Source organism: Oreochromis aureus, linkage group 9 (assembly GCF_013358895.1).
Source record: "Oreochromis aureus strain Israel breed Guangdong linkage group 9, ZZ_aureus, whole genome shotgun sequence".
Taxonomy (NCBI): Eukaryota; Metazoa; Chordata; class Actinopteri; order Cichliformes; family Cichlidae; genus Oreochromis; species Oreochromis aureus.
The window spans coordinates 8,172,238-8,191,031 of record NC_052950.1 but is presented as its reverse complement, the minus strand read 5'-3'; the positions used below and the strand labels follow the sequence as shown (position 1 = coordinate 8,191,031).

Below are 18,794 nucleotides of genomic sequence, written 5' to 3'. Positions count from 1 at the left end.
TGCGTCTGCGCTTTGGTTCAACCGAAACGCCTTTGCAAACATTCCCGGCTGCCAGCTACACTTAGAAAGTAGCCTTTTATTTTTAATGTTCCATCTGATGAGATGAAATCGCTTCCCGAATCGCCTGCAGAAACACCTCGTGTCAAGTCAGGCCCGGCGTATGAGTCTGGTGTTTTTTTTCCCCTGTCTTTGGGTCGCTCACAGTGAGAGTCAGTCAGCACCCCTCACTGAGAGCCACTTGCCGTAATGCATTCGCCATGATGTAGATAGATCTGGCCTCAGATGCCCTCATGGAAACAGACTTTGTTAAGTCTGTTAATGAGCTTTCTCATTAGAAAACTCCCTAAAGGGGAATAGTCCCAGTGCGTCAGCTCTGGGTCAAAATGTGCTGGATTGCTGAGTGAAGAACATATAACATCAGTTCACAGACACTTACAACCTGCCACTGCCAGCTGTGCAGTATCATGCCTTTTGGTGTTGTGTAACAGCTCGCCTCTCCGCCCCTCGCCCAGCCTCCTCATTGTACCTGAATTTGTTTCCTCGACTTTGAGATATTTAATATTCAGCCTCTTTGTCTGTAAATGTTGCAAGGAGAAACACCGCCAGAAGAAATTTGTGTTACAATACTTATCACTCGTGCACCACTTTTGCAATTACACCCATGGCTGATTTCTTTTAGCCCTTTTAAATTCATTTCCATTGACCTTTATGTCACCAAATTGGGCCAAGTGTGGAAAGAAGTTTCCAGGAGTGTTAATTGTTTTAGGCAGTGATGTGCAGAGAACTCAGAGTTATGTGTGAACAGAAGTGATTGTAATTCATTTGCGCTCTGCCTTTTGCATCTCTCTCCGGCTTCTTCTGACGCTCTGTTTCTCTGCCACGCACTTGCACGCAACCGGCGAATGCTCCTTGTTAGCATGTGACAAGTTAAGCAAGGTAGAAACAAAACAAAAAGGCCTAATAGGCAGGCTGGAGCTCCTTTGCTAGCAAATGCTTTCCTTTCTGTGCCCACTTTTATTCACCTATTTGTGAACTTGGTGAAAAGCTGCCTCTAAAGCACTTCCCTGCTGGTAATGTTAATTAATAAAGGATTTAATGGTATAATAGGCTGTCGCTCCATGGCTGAGTCAGAGGGGACCTTACAAAAAAACAAAAAAATCTCCATGGGCTCCTTTTGTGATGAATTGGTCAAGTGGCTGGTCACTTGAGCTAAGGGGATAATGATAACAATGTTATTACAGCCACTCCGCTTTGCATATTTTCTGCTAGGCTTGCATGATTATGGCCAAAATGATTATCATTGGAATTAATTGGTTCCGTACTGAGGTCACAAGTATTTTTCCCGGGTATTCTCTGATTTTTAGTGATGAAAACATTTCAAGTGCACTTTCATATGAACATGACACTGCAAATCTTTGCATCAAAATAAAATTGGTCCTGCTTATTCACTTAAATTTAGTCCATCTCTTAGAAGGAAAAAAAACTATTGTAACAAAACCCAACAAAAAACTAAATCAGCTTTGCACTACTTTCACTTTTACCTTGTGTTAATTAATCTTTATAAATGCATCTTTGCAAACTAATAATATAAAGTCTCTCACTCCATTCATTCTCCCTGCATGATGGATGTTAATAAAATTCATAGCAGAGTACCTGACAGCTCTGAGATCCCGCTCTGCTTCCCCTGTTGTGTTTTGCATACAATGCAGATACTGCCAGTTTAGTAAAATAAAATATCTTTTTTTGAGCACCTGTTGCATAGATTCATTGCAGAAGCTAAATCAGCTGTTACTTGTTCAGACTAATCCAGGAAACGTCAAGCTGTGCAGTGCAGGAAACAGCTATGATTGGCACATACAGGTTCTCAATTATGGAGCACTTGAATTATTTTGCTTTGAGGTGTAAAGGTAGATAAACAGCCGAGTGACAGCCTACACTCACTAAAGATGAATGGCGGCCAGTTGTTTGTCCTACAGCAGCCACCATAGCTAGGATTATGCACTTGAATTGTGAGAAGTAACCCCCCCCCCCCAGTAAATTCAATCTGCAATATAGTGACATCTAGTGGTGAGATTTTCCATGCTGCACCTTTAAATCCTGGAGCATGCATTTTCATTTGATTATGCTCGTTTAATTGTGGAAGCCAAATCGAGTTAGAGATAAAAATTTGATTAATTGCGCTGTCCTATTTTCTGCCTATTTTCTATTTTGAAAAGGTCGTGAAAATATTGGAATGGGAATAAACAGGCCCAGACTGATTGAAACTTTAATTTCTTTCAGAAGGCTGAGATAAATTTTTAATAAACTGATGATACAAAACATATTTATCATGTAAAGCTGCATATGCACCTTTTTTGGTTGCAGGTGCCTCTCAGCATTGTCACGAATTTGCGGGGACAACCACTACTTTCCACAAAAAATAGGCAGCTCCTGAGATGAGCTGATGCCGACAGTTTGCTAAGCTATTTAAAAACTGAAGAGATGAGAGCAACACAGTAACAGCCGCAGCTGCACCTAAGAGATGATATCCATCTCTAGGCAACTGATCTAACACATGTGAAAGGCAAAGATGAATGCATGATATATGACAGATTCATCACTTTTATGTATGTTACATTGTTTTGATTAAATGCGCTGGCACATATACTGTACACTCCAGGCTGTGCTAAATCACATCACATCTATACTGTTAACAGTAAATCTTCAAGTTCAGTCATTTAAGCCCAATCAGTGGTCCAACCACACCGGACTCCTGGGACAGCCACGGTGTGTGTGTAGTTGCTAAAATATCAGTAATATCTTAAACGAACCTTTATTTGTCACATGTACATTAAGCGCAGTGAAACTGTTTCCACATATCCCTGCATGTTAGGAGGCTGGGGTCAGAGGATTGGGATCAGTCATGGAGCAGATATGCTGGAGTGGACAGGATTAAGGGCTCAGCTTGACAGGGCTACAATTCCCCATCTTCTGCTCAGTAACCCAGAGTCTTGACTGTTGAAGCGCAGCTTCCCCACAGAGTTAAGAGTACACTGTAGCACATTTGTTTTGGGTTTTACTTTTCAGATCGGACGAATATGAAGGTGATCTTATTGTTCAAATAACAGAAAACTAACAGGAAACAACAGTCACCCAAAAAATGAGGTGTTGGTTGTGGCACGCTCAAGGCAATACATCTTTACATTGGAGAATAGTTTGTTGCCGGCGATTTTTTTTTTCTTTTTGTTGTTCAGAAGAGAGCTTGACTCTGTCGGTCTACATCGGCATAATTTATTACCTTTTATGGAGACCAAAACAACGATGGGAGAAAACAGATGTGTTATGCATACAACTTTTTTCCTGGTGGTTTTTCAAGTTTAGTTAAGCACGTAACCTTTTCCCTGTCTTTACATCATTTCACAAATTGTCAGTATCTTTGTGCTCTCTGTCCCAGGTGCATCCACGGGGCTGTGCTTGGAACAATGAGCTGACTTTCTTTTTTCTCTTGTTCGGAGATAGCTGAATCCAGCTCTGCCTGAGTTGAATCGGTGCAACAAGGCCTGTCAAGCAGCCTGACAAACTCATTCTTGGCTAGCGGCGCTTGTTCCTGTCTGATGAAAATGTTACACTGCTCTCTCATTCTCTGCCTCGGCCCTCTATTCCCGGAACACAGCTCTGAGTGGGTGGTTATTCTGTCATCATTTTGGAAGACGGGTGCACACACGTGCACGTACAAAGACGCACAAAGACTCAGAGACTGTCCATCCAAAGTAATTTTTTCAACAGTATATTGCCATCGTCAGTCGCTGGGCTTAAAAGCCTCAGAGAGGATATAACTCAAAGCCACAAGATGTTTTATCAATTTATTTTGATAAAACATTGTGATTAAAGTAAAAGTTAAACCACGCCAGTGACGCACAAGACCACGCATTCACAAATGTTCTTTTCAGAGTGTATGTCTGTGCCGTATTTTGCAAACCAACTGATCTCAGCTCACACACTGAGGTAAAGCAACTCCACTACAGCAGCTGTCAAAGTTTATAGAAATTCCAAAATTATGTCTTTTCAAGCTCCATACAAGAATGGTTGTTTAAACAGCGTCGATGCCTTATATTTACCCCTGCCCTGGATAACAAATTGTTTTTCAACGGTACACTTTTTCTTTTCCTTTCCCCTATCCGCTTCATTCAGCAGTCTGAGGGAAAGCAAAAGGTCATTTCCTGGCAGCAACCGGTCATTTCTGTAATAGAACCTGCATTTGAAAACCAGGTGTTGAAACGTGGTGCGATTAAATGGATTCCAGTGGTCTGAATTTACCAAGGGTCCAGTCAGAGACAAAGCCCAGTTGGTGAGTTGTACAGACAGGTGTACTGCCGTTTTAAAAGTTGGAAAAGAGAGAGAGAAAAAACAAAAGCTCAGAGAAAGAAAAGGAGGCAGATAGGAGGGCCGCCTGGAGAATAGGGGCTCCGTCAGATTGTGTTGAAAAGAGCTTTCACCTGAACGCACCGCTGCATCCTAATAACTCTTCAGCCGCTGGAAAAAAAAACACCTTGTGCTCTACCTTTCCCCTCTTTCCTCTGTTTCACTCTTTTATCCGAGCAGCTGTGAAGGGCACCTGGCTGCTATCCATCTGGCTGTTTGTGTGCACGGTTGATGTGAGTCTATGTAAAGAGAGGTCTTGCGGTTGGTCTTCGGGGTTGATTGCTCTAGTCTTGTTAATGTAGATTTGGGTGCTGTGGCAATAACAGCCCATGCACAGTTGAATCTGAGCAATGGTAGTATCACAGCGGTGCTCTCGAGTTTCTTGTGGAACAGTCTCATCGTGCTTGATTCTTGCTAACGCTTAATCTGCTGTGTATACAGTAATGGGAGGAGAAAGTGAACTGCTGTTAATGTAACCGGGTGACAAGAGGCTAACACTTGCGAGCGACTATGGACCGAATCCTCAGGTGTCAGCACGATAGGTTAGCTACAGGATGCTGGCTACAGCTATAGAATAAGTGGCAGGGCCTGAGCAACTAAATGGACGTTATTTTAACCTGTCCTTAAATCTTTATCAGATTTTCCACGAGTTAAAAGCAAGAATCTTTCAGCTTCTTGATGCCTTTGTTGTTTTCTCCGCGCAATTAGCTTTCTCTCACACCCTTTTCCCCCCATTTGTTTCCCTGAAAGTGAAAAATAAAATACACAAACACTATCCCTTTCATTATTATTTATTTCTTTTACGGATGCTCTTTGTTAGACATCAATGATGCCAGAAAGCTGTCAGAAAAGCAACCGGAGTGGCTGGTTGACGGTTGATGGACTATTTTTCGGCTGAATTGATTTTGCTGGCTGATAGAAACTCATCGCTACCCTCTCACACCTTTCCTGCAGTTGAAATGAACCATTTCTCGTTAACCATGCATGAAGAGTATTGCAGTACTGGGCCTGCAATAAAACTCTTGCTTTCCATTTTCCTGTCATTCATGAACCTGGTTCTTGTTTTTTTTCTTTTGATATTCCCTTTTATCCTTTTTTTTAAAACCATTTGGATAGCTCATAGTGACACTGCAGTGAGACGCAACAACAGTTTACCAACTTTAGAAAATAAGTTGAGTCATCACAACCCAAAGAGATTTATTGCTTACTGTGCCAGTGACAGAGCTATGACAAATATTCCGTTTTTTTTAACTCTTTTCTGCTGAATGCCGACTGAAGTCAAAGAAAAGAGATCTTAAAGATACATCTCACCCTCTGTCTTCAATCTTTTTCTTTTCTTTAACTTTAGCAAGAGAAAGATGACATCGTGTTAACCCCTGACGGTACACAAGAGTTCATGACCTTTGAGATCCCTCTGAATGACTCGGGTTCAGCAGGCTTGGGGGTCAGCGTCAAAGGAAACCGGTCCAAGGAGAACCACGCCGACTTGGGCATCTTCGTCAAATCCATTATTAATGGAGGTGCTGCTAGCAAGGCAAGTAACGACTCCTTTACTCTGGCATTTCCTTGATGGATTTCATTCATGGGTTTCATTGCAGCATACAGGTGTGTGCAAAGACAGTGTGGGAAACAACAGTCAGTGTAACTGTGACTTTCAAGTTGTAGCAGAAGGTGCGAGTGGCATAAAATTCTTTCCTCGGGGCAGCAATACTTTTGTTATTTGTTTGAAAAATGAGAAATTAATTTGTGTTCATTAACACTAGTGCCATGCAGTGGTTTTACATCTAACAACTTTTTCCCTGTCTCCCTCCCTGAGCCTGGTTTTTGCTGGAGGTTTCTTCCTGTTAAAAGGGAGTTTTTCCTTTCCACCGTCGCCAGGTGCTTGGTCATATGAAAGTCATATAATTGCTGGGGTTTTCCCTGTATTTGTATTGTACTGTATTGTGTTGTAAATAAAATTTAATTGGAATTTACATCATTTACTAATCACAATATGAGAAAATGAATTCTGAAACAACATTATCTTCTTACACTTTTATTTTTGGGGGGATTTGTGAAAAGGGTACATGCCAACCATGGAAACGCAACCTCAGGAGCAGCTTCTGTTTTATTTTATTAACCGCACTTTCTTATGGTTCTTGTCTGCAGGATGGCCGTCTGCATGTTAACGACCAGCTTATTGCAGTCAATGGGGAGTCGCTGCTCGAGAAGACAAATCAGGAGGCCATGGAAACGCTGCGCAAATCAATGTCTGTAGAGGGTAACAAGCGAGGGATGATCCAGCTCATCGTGGCCCGGCGGGTGGCCAAGAGCAGCGAGGTAACCCAGCAGTCAGGGAAGAGTCACACTGATGTGACTAATTGGCACCACAAGGAGTCTGATTTAATTGGTCTCCCTTTGTTATGTTTTTAAAATCAGGTATCATTATTAGTGCTCTAATCATGACCTGCCATAACATTAAGATGGACTATATAACATGATGTAATTTTTTTCAACAATCACATCCCTGTTTTGAGTCAGTAAGGTGGAATAAGACACTGGAATGAAGATGAGGGATAGCTACATATCAACCTGACTGATAGATGATATTGATTTTCCTCTACCTTTCCAGTGCTGCTGATCTAAGCCCCGTAGGTTTTGGGAACTTTGAGATAGCTAGAGAAGGACCTTTATGAAGCGACCACACCACCATGCAAATCTTCAAACATTCCCATTTCCTGTGTGAGATATAGTGATAGCATCTCCCATTTTCCCCTCTCTCTGCGTGATTTTTTTTTTCTTTGCTCACGGTGGGCCTTGATATGATATCTAAGAAGTACTTCACCGAGTTGTGATTGACAGCTCTGCAGAATAACACTGTAGGATTGGGAGATAAAGGAATGTGCATTATGGTTAGGGTGGATATTTGTCACGAAGCAACAGTCAAGAATATTAAAGTGCTGGGATTTCACCTTCGTGAAACGTCCATTGTGATGCAAAACTTAACCTGGCCTACCTTTTTTATTTTTTTTCAAGAAAACTGTCATTCACATACTGTGGTGAAAGGGGAAAAAATGCAATGCATGGTGTGACTGTATCCCAGCGTAGTGGAATGATGTGTGAATGCATTCACAGCCTCGTGCACGCTCACTCGCCCTGTAGCCAGAGGTTGTAGATCAGTTTTGATTAGTGTTGCTGTGACTCTAATTGGAGCCTCTGTCCTGTGGCTGTGTGTCAGTTTGGAGTCTCACGCTGAGGCCCCCCTCCCCTTCCCCTGTCCTTCAGCCTCTCTGGTAACCCCTCATCCTCTAAGCATTTCCTAGCAGCCCCTGCTACCCCATGTAGTTGTTTTCCTCTCGTTTCCACGTTCAGTTTTCGCCTCCCTTCCTCCAGCCTGTGGTTCTCCATAGTCTAACAGGTGGAAATTTTTAGACATTTCAGGGAAAACTGCAGCTGAATTTATTGGAATGACGCCGCATTTGTTTTACTGCAGCGTTACAGTGCATGCCACTGTCCAATATACACAGCCTGCTCTTTGCCTGGCTTTACTTCTCCTCACCACCACACCCCCCATCTGTCGCCCCTCCTTCTCCCTGCTCTTTCTCCACCCTGCCTCCTGACCGAGACCGAGAGAAAGGACACATGTCCCTCCTGGGAAACCTCAGCCCCAAGGTTCAGTGAGTTCTATCGCTTCGGTCCAGTCACTCTCCTGTCGTCTTTAATCTCTCACCAGCAGGCAGACAGGTAGATAGACTGACAGTAAGCAGACAGCTGGGCTACTGTCATTAGAAATGGCTATATATATGTGTGTATGTGTGTGTTTACACTTTTTATTATTAAACTAGCACTCTGTAGGCAGAAAGATGAAAAATGCTATTTGTACATTAATCTATTTAGAGAGAAGTTACGTGTTCGTATATCGCTTGGTATTTATTTCAAACATTAGTTGCTATGAGACAACACGGTGACAGCATTGCAAAGAAGCAAAGAGTGTCTGAAAACTAAACCAGAAGGAGATATAATGGTACATTTTAGATTCCATCTATCAAAGTCCCATTACTGGCAACCATACGCTGCAGTGTTTTCTGGGAGCTTCATGGTTTGAATAGATGCCTTAAAGCCACTGGAGGGTTATTTTAATGTACTCTGAGTGGAGAAAAGATAAGCTTGTAAAGTGTAAGAATTTCAACCTCAAGTGAGAGAAGCGCAAGTTAAATGTTGACTCAGGCTCCCAGCTGCAGCCCGGTCCCTGCCCCCCCCATGTTCAGCCGTATCGGCCCAGCAGATATGCGGGGAGCCCACACCAGTTTGCCACTGTCACCCAGCCCGAATGGGAGTGAGCACTGGAGGCCACCATTGAAATGAATCAGATCCATCACTGTCTGCAGGGGAGAGGAGCTGAACAGCGCAGCCTAATGCATCAGAGCAGTGGTTGAGGCGGCGGGGGGCTTCAGTGGGTGCACTATATCCAAGCCACCCCAGTCTGTGAAAATTGCATTGATTTCATCACCACCTTGCTTTGTCCACTGGCCTGAAGTGAGGGAAGTTTTTGGTGAAACACAGCAGTGTCTTAGGAGCTCAAGCTTGTTTGGATTGCTGTTTGGGGGGCCAAAAAAACTACACCAGACACATTTTCCTTCACGTAATGTAGCCAAAAATCTTCTAACTGATGAAGACCCGAACATGAAGCACCTTAATGGAAATATGAAACACAGTGTGGCAGTTGCAGATCTAAAACACGCCCAGAATAATATTGCCCAAGGTCTTCCAGTAATAATTTTTTTCTTTTGGTAGAGCTTGGAGCTTGTTCCATCCAAAAAACATTCTTTCAAAGACAAAGACGAGTGTTTCAGCAGGCGGGTTCATGCTGCTGATGGCCCATGATTAATCCCATGTCTGAGGAGAACCTGGTCTATTCTTACCGCCATTAAAGCAGCAGCGATGGTTAGCCTGTGCCTTGGGTTAAATTAGATTTTTTTTCCCCCCTAACCTTGGAATAGAGGAAAAAAAACCTTCAGCATGATTAAGGTCATATTCATGTCTAACAAAGCAGTGGGCTGCTCTGTGTGGGGGCTATTTTTAATGTAGCACAAACCCGGAAGGTCTCCATTTGCCTGATTCAAAATATGACAAGTGTCGACACTTTACTGCACTCATCCAAGTTTTAAAGCACCAATCTCAATTTGCCCGGGAACACTCAGTCAGCCAGGTCACAGAACAGCAGTGACTCAACAAAGCGGAAAGTCGGACGTAAAAAGGTCGACGTTAGAAGAGTTGATGAAAGTTTTCAGAAGAGTGGCGTGTCTTGAAAATGAATCCTAATGCCAGCAGATAATGAATTTTACAAGGGACCAGACAGAAGAGACAGGTAGGAAGAAAATGTGTTATTTATAATATATTCACTGCAGTACACACACAAACACAAGCGCCTCCAAACACACAGACACACACACACTATGCACCGCCACTCTGATCCAGAACAATTAATCCTTCTGTTCTGGCTTCACAGATAGCCTCTGTTTGAAAAACCACCATTCTGCCCCAGATAGTCAAGCAGTAAGATTGGTCACAGCCAATATGTTTGAAACATTGTAATTGCATCTCTGCTTCAGACTGTTTAATTTCTCTTTCTATATCTGAGTTCTATTAATATATCGTCACATGTGTTTAAGCAATTAAATTTTCGAAAAGTCATTTCAGTTCCATTATTTTTATTCAGCCACTCTTGCCGAGTGCTCTCTGTCTTTAAGCGCGCAGACTGATGCCCGAGTGGCAAACCTCAGTCTCGTGTGCTAATTTCTTTCCCCGCGATCACTGTTTGCTCTCTTTCTTTGACTGAGCGATTTCAACTTTCCGTCAGTCTGATTCAAACGCTGTCCCGTTGTCTCATTACGACCCGCCATCGCCACGTTTGTCTGACGCACAATCAAGCGTGCGCTTTTTAAATTAGTTGTTCGCCGTAGAAACGTTAATGATACCGCAATTATACACTAGATAGGAGAAACCTGCAATTACAGTTTTCTATTTGCATGGAGGTTATTTCCCTGACGGAAATGAGGAAAGCCGAGTGTTGTTCAGCACGAATGTAGAAACGTGAAGAAGACTTAGTTGAGAAGTGTGCCTCATACATAGAACAAATGGAAATAGAAATAAATGGAGTATGAAAAGTACCATGTGTAGCTATCACACAGCTAACATACAGACCTACCATAGTTTGTTTGAATGTGATATTGAATGTCATGTTAAGTTCCTCAGTTTATCAGCTGCCCTCCTCTTGAAAGAAACTGATTAATATATCTCAACTAATGTGTGGAGATTTCATATAATGCCAGTGAATTAATCAGGCCCCATCTTATCTTAAAGACCTCATAGTACCATATCACCCCAGTAGAGCTCTTATCCCTGCTGGTTTACTTGGGGTTGCTACGAATTGAAAGTAGAATGGGAGGTAGAGCCTTCAGCCTTCAGGCCCCTCTTCTGTGGAACCAGCTCCCATATTGGATTCAGGAGACAGACACCCTTTCTGCTTGTAAGATTAGACTTAAAACTTTTATTTTTGATAAAGCTTAGAGTTAGGGCTGGATCAGGAATCCTCCCTTAGTTATGTTGCAAAAGATCTAAGGCGCTGGGGACTTCCCATGATGCAATGAGTGTTTCTTCTTTAACCTCTGGCTCTCTTCCATAGTGTGCCTTCTGTCCTTTCTCCCTGACTGAGCCTGGTTCTGCCAGAGGCTTCTTCCTGTTAAAAGGGTTTTTTTCCTTCCCACTGTCCCCAAGGTGCTTGCTCATAGGTTCTCACCTGATGGTTGAGGTTTTCTATGCATATGTTGTGTTTTTATGTTACAAAATAAAGCACCTTGAGGCGACTGTTGTTGTAGTTCAGTGCTATATGAATAAGATTGAACTGAAGTGAACTAAATTAAGCTGGACTTGGCATGTCCAACATGCACAAACCCAAATATTGTGTTTAAGAAAGTTAACTTAGTGGTAAATGTCTGTTTCTGTGTTGCAACAGCCTTTGCACATCATGATATTTCTAAGATATTTATCACACAGGTGTCTAAAAGCTGACAGGCTGATGATAAGCATGCTTGCGGTTTGGTTTAGTTTCACTGATTTGTAATTCATCACATGACATATTATGCCTCTCTGTGCATTTGTGATGTTATTTATGACGGAGATCTCCTGCAGACATAGGCTTTTTTTTTTTGACAGACTGGCAGTCGCGTTGTTTTGTTTTTTCCACCAATCCTTCTTGACAGGTCTATGACAATTTGCTGGTAAAGCGCTGCATTAATCAGGGCAACAAAAACATCCTTCCACCAAGATACTTCACTACAAAATCATTTGTGCCTTTGTTTTCTATGTTTGCCGGGTAAGACTTTGCTCGCTCTTTCCATCTACAGGCTGAGTTGAAAATCAGAATGTGCTATTTTTACATTGTGGAGCTCGATCACAGAATTCAGGAGACATAATAAAAATCTTTCTAGCTGTCTTTAGTGCCTTTCTGTCAACACTACCTAGATATAAATATAAAGGTTTATGTAAAGCATTCCCTCTATTTTGACCTCTTGATACACTTTCCAGTCTTGCACCTGGAAAGTGTATCCACACATACGACGTGGGAGAATCGCTGCAGTGTCTGGCCTAGTGCATTTAGGTACCTGAGAAATGCTTCTCTGGTTTCCCGTTTTCTCGGTTTCTTGAGCCATTAACATTTCACCTCGTATACAGCAACGTTCTGTTTTTCGCTGTTCCTCGACAAATGAACCATGAGTAATCCCAACATTTACTACACTGACATCCTGACATGCATGACAGCTAATCAACATCAGCGCTTAAATGGAAGAAATGTGGCAGGCTGCAGCAGAATGATGCGTAATGATGAAAGGGCAATGTGAGGAGTGTGGGGAGGGGTGGGTAGGAGTGTGGGGAGGGGTGGGTGGGAGTGTGGGGGTTAAAACACATTTTTCCACCAGACGTGATTAATACAATACAACTGGCAACCACCGTATTAAACGTGCTATATTAAACAGAACAGGCATGTGGGTTTTTATTTTTCAGATATTCTATTATGTTTAGAAATGTAATAAAATGGAAATGGCATGGGTGAAATGGGAACGTTGTTGTAGAAACGGAGCTGAGGTGTGACTAAAAAGCTAAAATTTGGCTTCGTCAGTCCAAACAACATTTTCCTGGACTTGTCAACATTCATTTAGACAAACTCCACTTGGGTTTTTTCTTTATGTTTCGTTTTTACATCATGAGTGCTCATCATGAGTTATCCTCTGTTGGCATACTTTCATATTATGCAACCATTGCATACTAATCTTGGAAGTCAGATTGTGTTTATGCTCTATTGATCAGCCCTTCTGTTCAAATAGGGCCCAGGTTTTGTCTTGCAGCTACACCTACAGAGGTCGCTTAGAGTCTTTGACCTCAAACATGCTAATAATATCGGTAGTTTAAGGGCACGTTATTAGGCTGCTTGTATTCTTGTAAAAGATCTTTATTATTTGCACTAATTTGGATCTTTTCACAACTTCTTTTATTCAGTTGTATCTAAAGAAGGGAAGCATGCATGACAAATACACAAAAGAGGCAGTATATTCAGCCATTGTCTGTTTGACGCACATTGGTTTGAATCCAATTAATGCAATTTTCTCATGAAAGGGTTCTGCTGAGCAACAGCAAGAATGACCTCACCTCTTCATAAATTGGTTTGTTTGCTATGACTCTTTTCTTTATTTGGAGAATGTGGTCAGAGACAGTAATGGGCTAGCTAAAAACACTGTTTTATTATTGATAAGAGACGGAAGACGGCACAGAAGTAAGATGAATGCGGCGCAGACTTTACTTCATGCTTTCACCTTAACATTGTTGCGTCATAAGGACTCATAGCCATAGTAACTCAATTAACTCTGTGAAGAGACTACATATAACAGCTGATTCTGTAAGTGAAAGAGCACCAAAGCAATGTCCTCAGCATGCCAATAGGCCTGTTTGTAATCCATTCCAATAGTATTGCTGTTAGTCACTAAGAGACGGTTTATGCAAAGAGACAAGGGGGAAGGAAGTGGCTGGTCCTAACAAAAGACGCTCAGTCGGATGAGAGAAGGGCTGATCGATAGAGCCTTGAGAGAGCTATCAATCAGAGCCCCAGCCTAGTAAATTATGGTTTTATTAGTATTGAGCTGACCACTGCTGGGAGAGACCTTAAGACAATGAGATGCTGGCCCCGCGAAAGAGGCAAGAGTAAGGGAGGGAAATTTGTGTTGACCAGCCCTCTGGCCAACTTCGTATGGACTGATTGAATTCAAGTTAGATAGTGACATGTAGGAACTAGAGCTCCCCTGTTGTCATAGCAAATAGGAGTGATTCATGGGAAGGGATAAAGTGAGGGCACAGAGCAGTGCACTCTGGGAGATGGAGTTTGCAATGACACAGTGACTAAATTGAGAAAAGCGGCTCACAGAGCAGCAGAAATGCAATTCCAGCGCTGCCGGGCCCTCATTCCCGGCCTGCTCTCTAAGGACTAACTCATTTAGGAGTGGCAGGGGAAACTCAATAGGACCAATTGAGAGAATAATATATTGAATCTAGTGGTTGAGTGGGCTGCTTGGGCATGGCTGAGGACTGTGGAGGTGAAGTGTGTGCTTAGTTTCTGAAAACTCAAGTATTGTTGAGCAACATATGCAAATACATATACACAGATGCATGCCTTTAACTTCACAGTATAGTATTCGGGTAAGAGCTATGTATGAGATTCTTGAAATGTTATTGAACTTGACTAATATAAATAGAACCTCATCCTATACAGACCGGTTGTGACCCGCAATTATAAATCCTGTTGAATAAAAGAAAAGTCAATGGAAGCCTATTTGCTTGGTATGCGTAATCATGTGGTTTTCAGTGTAGAGCTACAAAAAAGTTATTAATGTGTGTGGGGAGAATGTTAAGTGTAAATACAGTATGTAAAAGCTTTGATCATTTAAAAAACTCAATGTAAAACAACAAAGATGTCATTTTTAAAAGACTCTGAAACTGTTTTCAGTATTTAAAATGGCAAAAGAGCTATTACAAATTAAGAAATGCTAACATCTTAATATCTATAACAATGAATCAGTTTGCTGGGTATTATTTTGAATGTTTAATGTTTCTAGGGATCTTTGTTGTTTTCTTTAGTTATTTTAAAAGGTTCTCATACTGGAGAATTTGCCATCCATGCCTGGATGCCCAGGAAGAAGAGTCAAACTGGACATTCTGTGTATGATTGTGATTTAAGCTCTTATTCCAGCGAGTCTCAGAGATTTGGCTTGCTGAAAGTTTCATGTCAACTAAACTCAGAATGTTTTTTCATTTCTGTTGGACTGTTAGTGAGCTAGAGATCTTTAGTTTCATCTAACCCTACCCTTTTCTTGTAACAGATGAGTTGATGGCAGCTAAGTTACTTTATCAGTTCATTTCTTACCTTCACTCATATAGGGTTAGTGTTAGCATAGCATTCTGACCACCTGCCTAATATCCCCCTTTCGCTGTCGAAACAGCCCTGGCCCATCGAGGCATGGACTGGTTTCTTCACCAAGATGTTAGCAACAGATCATTTAAGTTGTGAGGTGGGCCCTCCATAGACTAGTTTTCCATGGGGAATTGGCAAATTTATAGGCCAGGTCAACACCTTAAACTCGTTGTCAAACCATTTTTGTTTTGTGACAGCGTGCAATATCCTGCTGAAAGAGGCCACAGCTGTCAGGGAATATTGGTTGCATGAAGGGGTGTACACAGTCTGCATAGGTAGGTGGTACGTGTCAAAGTAATATCCAAATGAATAGTAGGACCTACAGTTTCCCAGCAGAATATTGCCCAAAACATCACAGAACATCACACTGCCTCCACTGACTTTCCGAATAAGCAACACGTACACCTGAGTTTGCACATGATATAAAAGAAAGCATGATTTATCAGATCAGGCCCCCACCTTCTATTGCTCCATGATCCAGATCTTGTGACCATTGTTGTCACTTTCAGTGGTAGACAGGGCTCAGCATGGACACCCGTATGCAACACATTGCAATGCATTGTGTATTCTGACACCTTTCAATCAGAAAGATTGTGTTCAGGCTAATTGTTAAATTTAAGTATGTGAACACTTGTTGCCTGTACTTTAAGTAGTATAAACACAATGCTAAAAACCTCCATGTACAAACAGTGTAGCTGTACACTTCTACACTTCTACATTTACTTGCTGACATGTAGTAGGCAGTCTTAGCATCTGATAAACATATACAATATGCTGAACGTGCAATTTATGTTTTCATCATCGGCCGCACTGACAGCTTATTATGACACATTTTTATTTTCTGCCATAGCTACTGTATTACAATTTTAAAAAAAAAAACATTACTAATTTGCTGGTTCACTGAAGGACCATTCTGACACGTCCTAACATGGTAAACATTAATGTAAACAATCCAGTTAATTACCGCTCTGTTTTATTTATTGTTTCCTAACCATTCCAGTGAGCCATCACAGCACCGGGGCCTTGGCCTCTTCTGATCTAATTAATGTTAATAATTACACCTGTGTTTACCCTCCAATGACTGCATGACAAAACAGCTAATGTGAAAAGGTCCTATTTGTTTTTCAAGTACAGAACTACTTTTTTGTTTTACTATGAAACTTTTTCTGTAACTGCTTTTATACAGCATTGAAGCTGACAGCACTCAGAGGCGGTGTGAAGTGCAGAACTTCCATATATGCTTGAAATGATACCGGTGCACAACAGAAAACCATGAGATGTAAAGCAAGTATGATCGGCGCTTGCGACCTCGATGCTTGCATTACGTCAGAATACACAAAAGCATAATGTGTGTATTCTCCTGTATTCTTGCTGCAACCAGTGTGAGAGGAAAGAGCTTTAAGCTCTCACAGTATTTGCGTGCAGCCTGTAGGTGGAGTTTTTGGTGATAGATGGTTCGCTAGGCAACAAGACAAGACCTTTATTATGTTGCAGTTGGAGACAGAGCAGTGGTTTAACAGTTAAACCCGAGCAGGTGTTATTCTCACATATCTCACTGCTGTGCTGGTTTTCTATCTGTGTCATACTTTGGTGAAATTGAAGTTTTGCTAAGAAGTCCTAAAAGACTTGCGAGTCCACTTTGGGAGGCACAGGCATTAGGTTAAGGCTCTAGGTGGATGTGAGAAGCTAATGAAAGTGGGGTATATCTAGCCAGCAGAGAGGTGAGTTGTGCCTGGAGCAGGATGCAGCAGCTTAAGAATTGTAATTACAGCATTATGGTGGAGGTTGACTGGATTAGGGCCCCGGCAACAGGCTGAGACCAGGATAGAAGGCCAGGAAATGGCCATGGACTAGACATTATTAGCCTTGGTTGACAGCTTAAGACCATGCCTGTCAACACACTGCTTCTTCTCCCTTACTGAGTACTCAAGGTCAGGGAGATGCTGACGTGCAGGCAAAAAAACAACATTTGTGCACAAGTCTGCACTTCCCATAGATGTATTTAGAACACACAGACACACACACATGCAGATATGCAATCGCACTGCACATTAAAGCATTGCCTTGAACACACAAACCCACATGCATGTTTAGCAAGTCCAGCGGGAGGGGAGCAGCTGCCGATCTCGACTGGGCTCGGTGTAAGTCGCAGAGCTCTGCCCTCTCCCTCAGTCAACACGATAATCCACTCTGAAAATGACTAGATTAGAACACATTAAACACGTGATAATATGATGAGACCCGGTAGTAAGAAAGGGCTAAACATCACTGAAAGACTTAAAGGAGCAAGCACACTTTTAGAAAAAACAAACCCCTCAAAAATTAAAATAAAGAAATAGGCGTCTTCGCCAAGTTGCGCCAAGTGATGTTAGAATAAATCAGCTTGCTGTGATATCACAACGCAGTTTTCTTTCTCCATTTCATTATCAGAATGTTTCCAGAATTGCCCATCAGAACAGGATATCTTGACAACTGAATATTAGTTGGTGGCAAATTGTGCATGAACGTGTCACAGCTTTTCGTAGAAACCTGCACCACTAAATATTCACAAGTGTGTTAGCAGAGGCAGCCGGGGCTAAAGCATTAGCATGCACAGAAGCGGATTTAATTAATACTGAATACACAAAGATTAAATTGCTGCAATTTTGACTTTGTATTATGTTTATTCCAATGTCTGTTTGCCATAGAAGCCAGTAAATACATTTCACATAAACCTGTCCGGCTCTTAGAGATAGAGGGGACTTAGTATTCCTTCTGAGATCTATTCCACTCAGTGCCTTCTGTACATAGTGTTCATATCACTTTGGTCCTAAGCTGCTCTCTCTGTTCCAATCTTTCCACATATTTCCACCTACCTTTTACCCAAAACCTTCCATCTTAATTCTGTCGAGCTCATGACAAGTCTCTGGCTGATCTGAGACAGATTAAAAAGTGCAGAGTGGCTGAATAAAGGAGAGAAAAGCGAGTTAAATAAATCTTCATTTCAACAATTTGAACCTTATTGAGTCTGAATCATCTAGGGACGTGCTTTTTATTAAAAGGCTGGCAGTGGCCGCGGCTCTGATTGTAATTGCGTTGACCCAGCCCCCCCCGTTTCACGCGCACACGTGCACGCCTCTCTCCGACATCTTCTCTTATCAACACGCTGTCCCGATAAAGTCTTGTGCTTTCAACCTCATTAAACCTCACATTTATATTAAACAGCCGATAAGTCCTTCTACCCCGGTATGCATCTCCCAGGGCGCACAGCTCCCGCAAGGATGCGATTTTTACTGCACCCACAATTCACCGGGGCTTCAGCTCCCACACCCAATAATTCTCCCCCTTTTTTTTTTTTGTAAATCCTGTCATTTGTTCACAAAAGCCTCAGCAGCACATCCTGTTCTTTTCTCTCCTCCTCGTCTCCATCCTTCTCCTCTGTCTCCCTGCTGCTCTTGTTGTTACATTTTTACTCCCCTTTTTCTTGGCCGGGAGCCAGCAGAGTGTTGTGAGACATCAATATTAGCCGGGGCCTCCTGGTTTAAAGCGTGCTTTAGAGTATAGAGTTGAGCCACGCTGGACTGTCTAGCTGCAAGGGAGCTATCTGTAATAGGTCCTGTACAGGGAGTTCTTTTCCAGTGGATTCCCCTGGCTGCCCACAAGGTGCTATAAAGAACTGTGAGAAATTAGGATAATACCCAGGTTTTATTTTCTTCTATCTGCTTTTTATTTTTCCCTATCTACTCCCAAACTCTTGGTTTGGTTGTTTCTTTCCAAAATACCACGTTTGACAGGCTATTGGCTCTTGAAGACTCAAGACTATCTGTGCACACTGGTCCCAGACGAGCCACTAACCATGTTCAGCTGTCAAGACTGACATACACTGACTGTGAGTGGGCTCAATAACCACCAGTGC

General features: G+C 42.1%; 1 protein-coding gene across 4 annotated transcripts in view; it reads left to right on the top strand.

The window, feature by feature from the left end:
- LOC116311274 (partitioning defective 3 homolog) overlaps positions 1 to 18,794 on the top strand; it is a 354,699-nt gene that overhangs the window by 183,852 nt on the left and 152,053 nt on the right. For all 4 annotated transcript variants that reach the window (XM_039617400.1, XM_039617399.1, XM_039617401.1 and 1 more), the window contains 2 exons: positions 5,750 to 5,935; positions 6,550 to 6,720. In XM_039617400.1, coding sequence (XP_039473334.1) covers positions 5,750 to 5,935; positions 6,550 to 6,720 — 357 coding nt within the window. The remainder of the gene's footprint in view (positions 1 to 5,749; positions 5,936 to 6,549; positions 6,721 to 18,794) is intronic.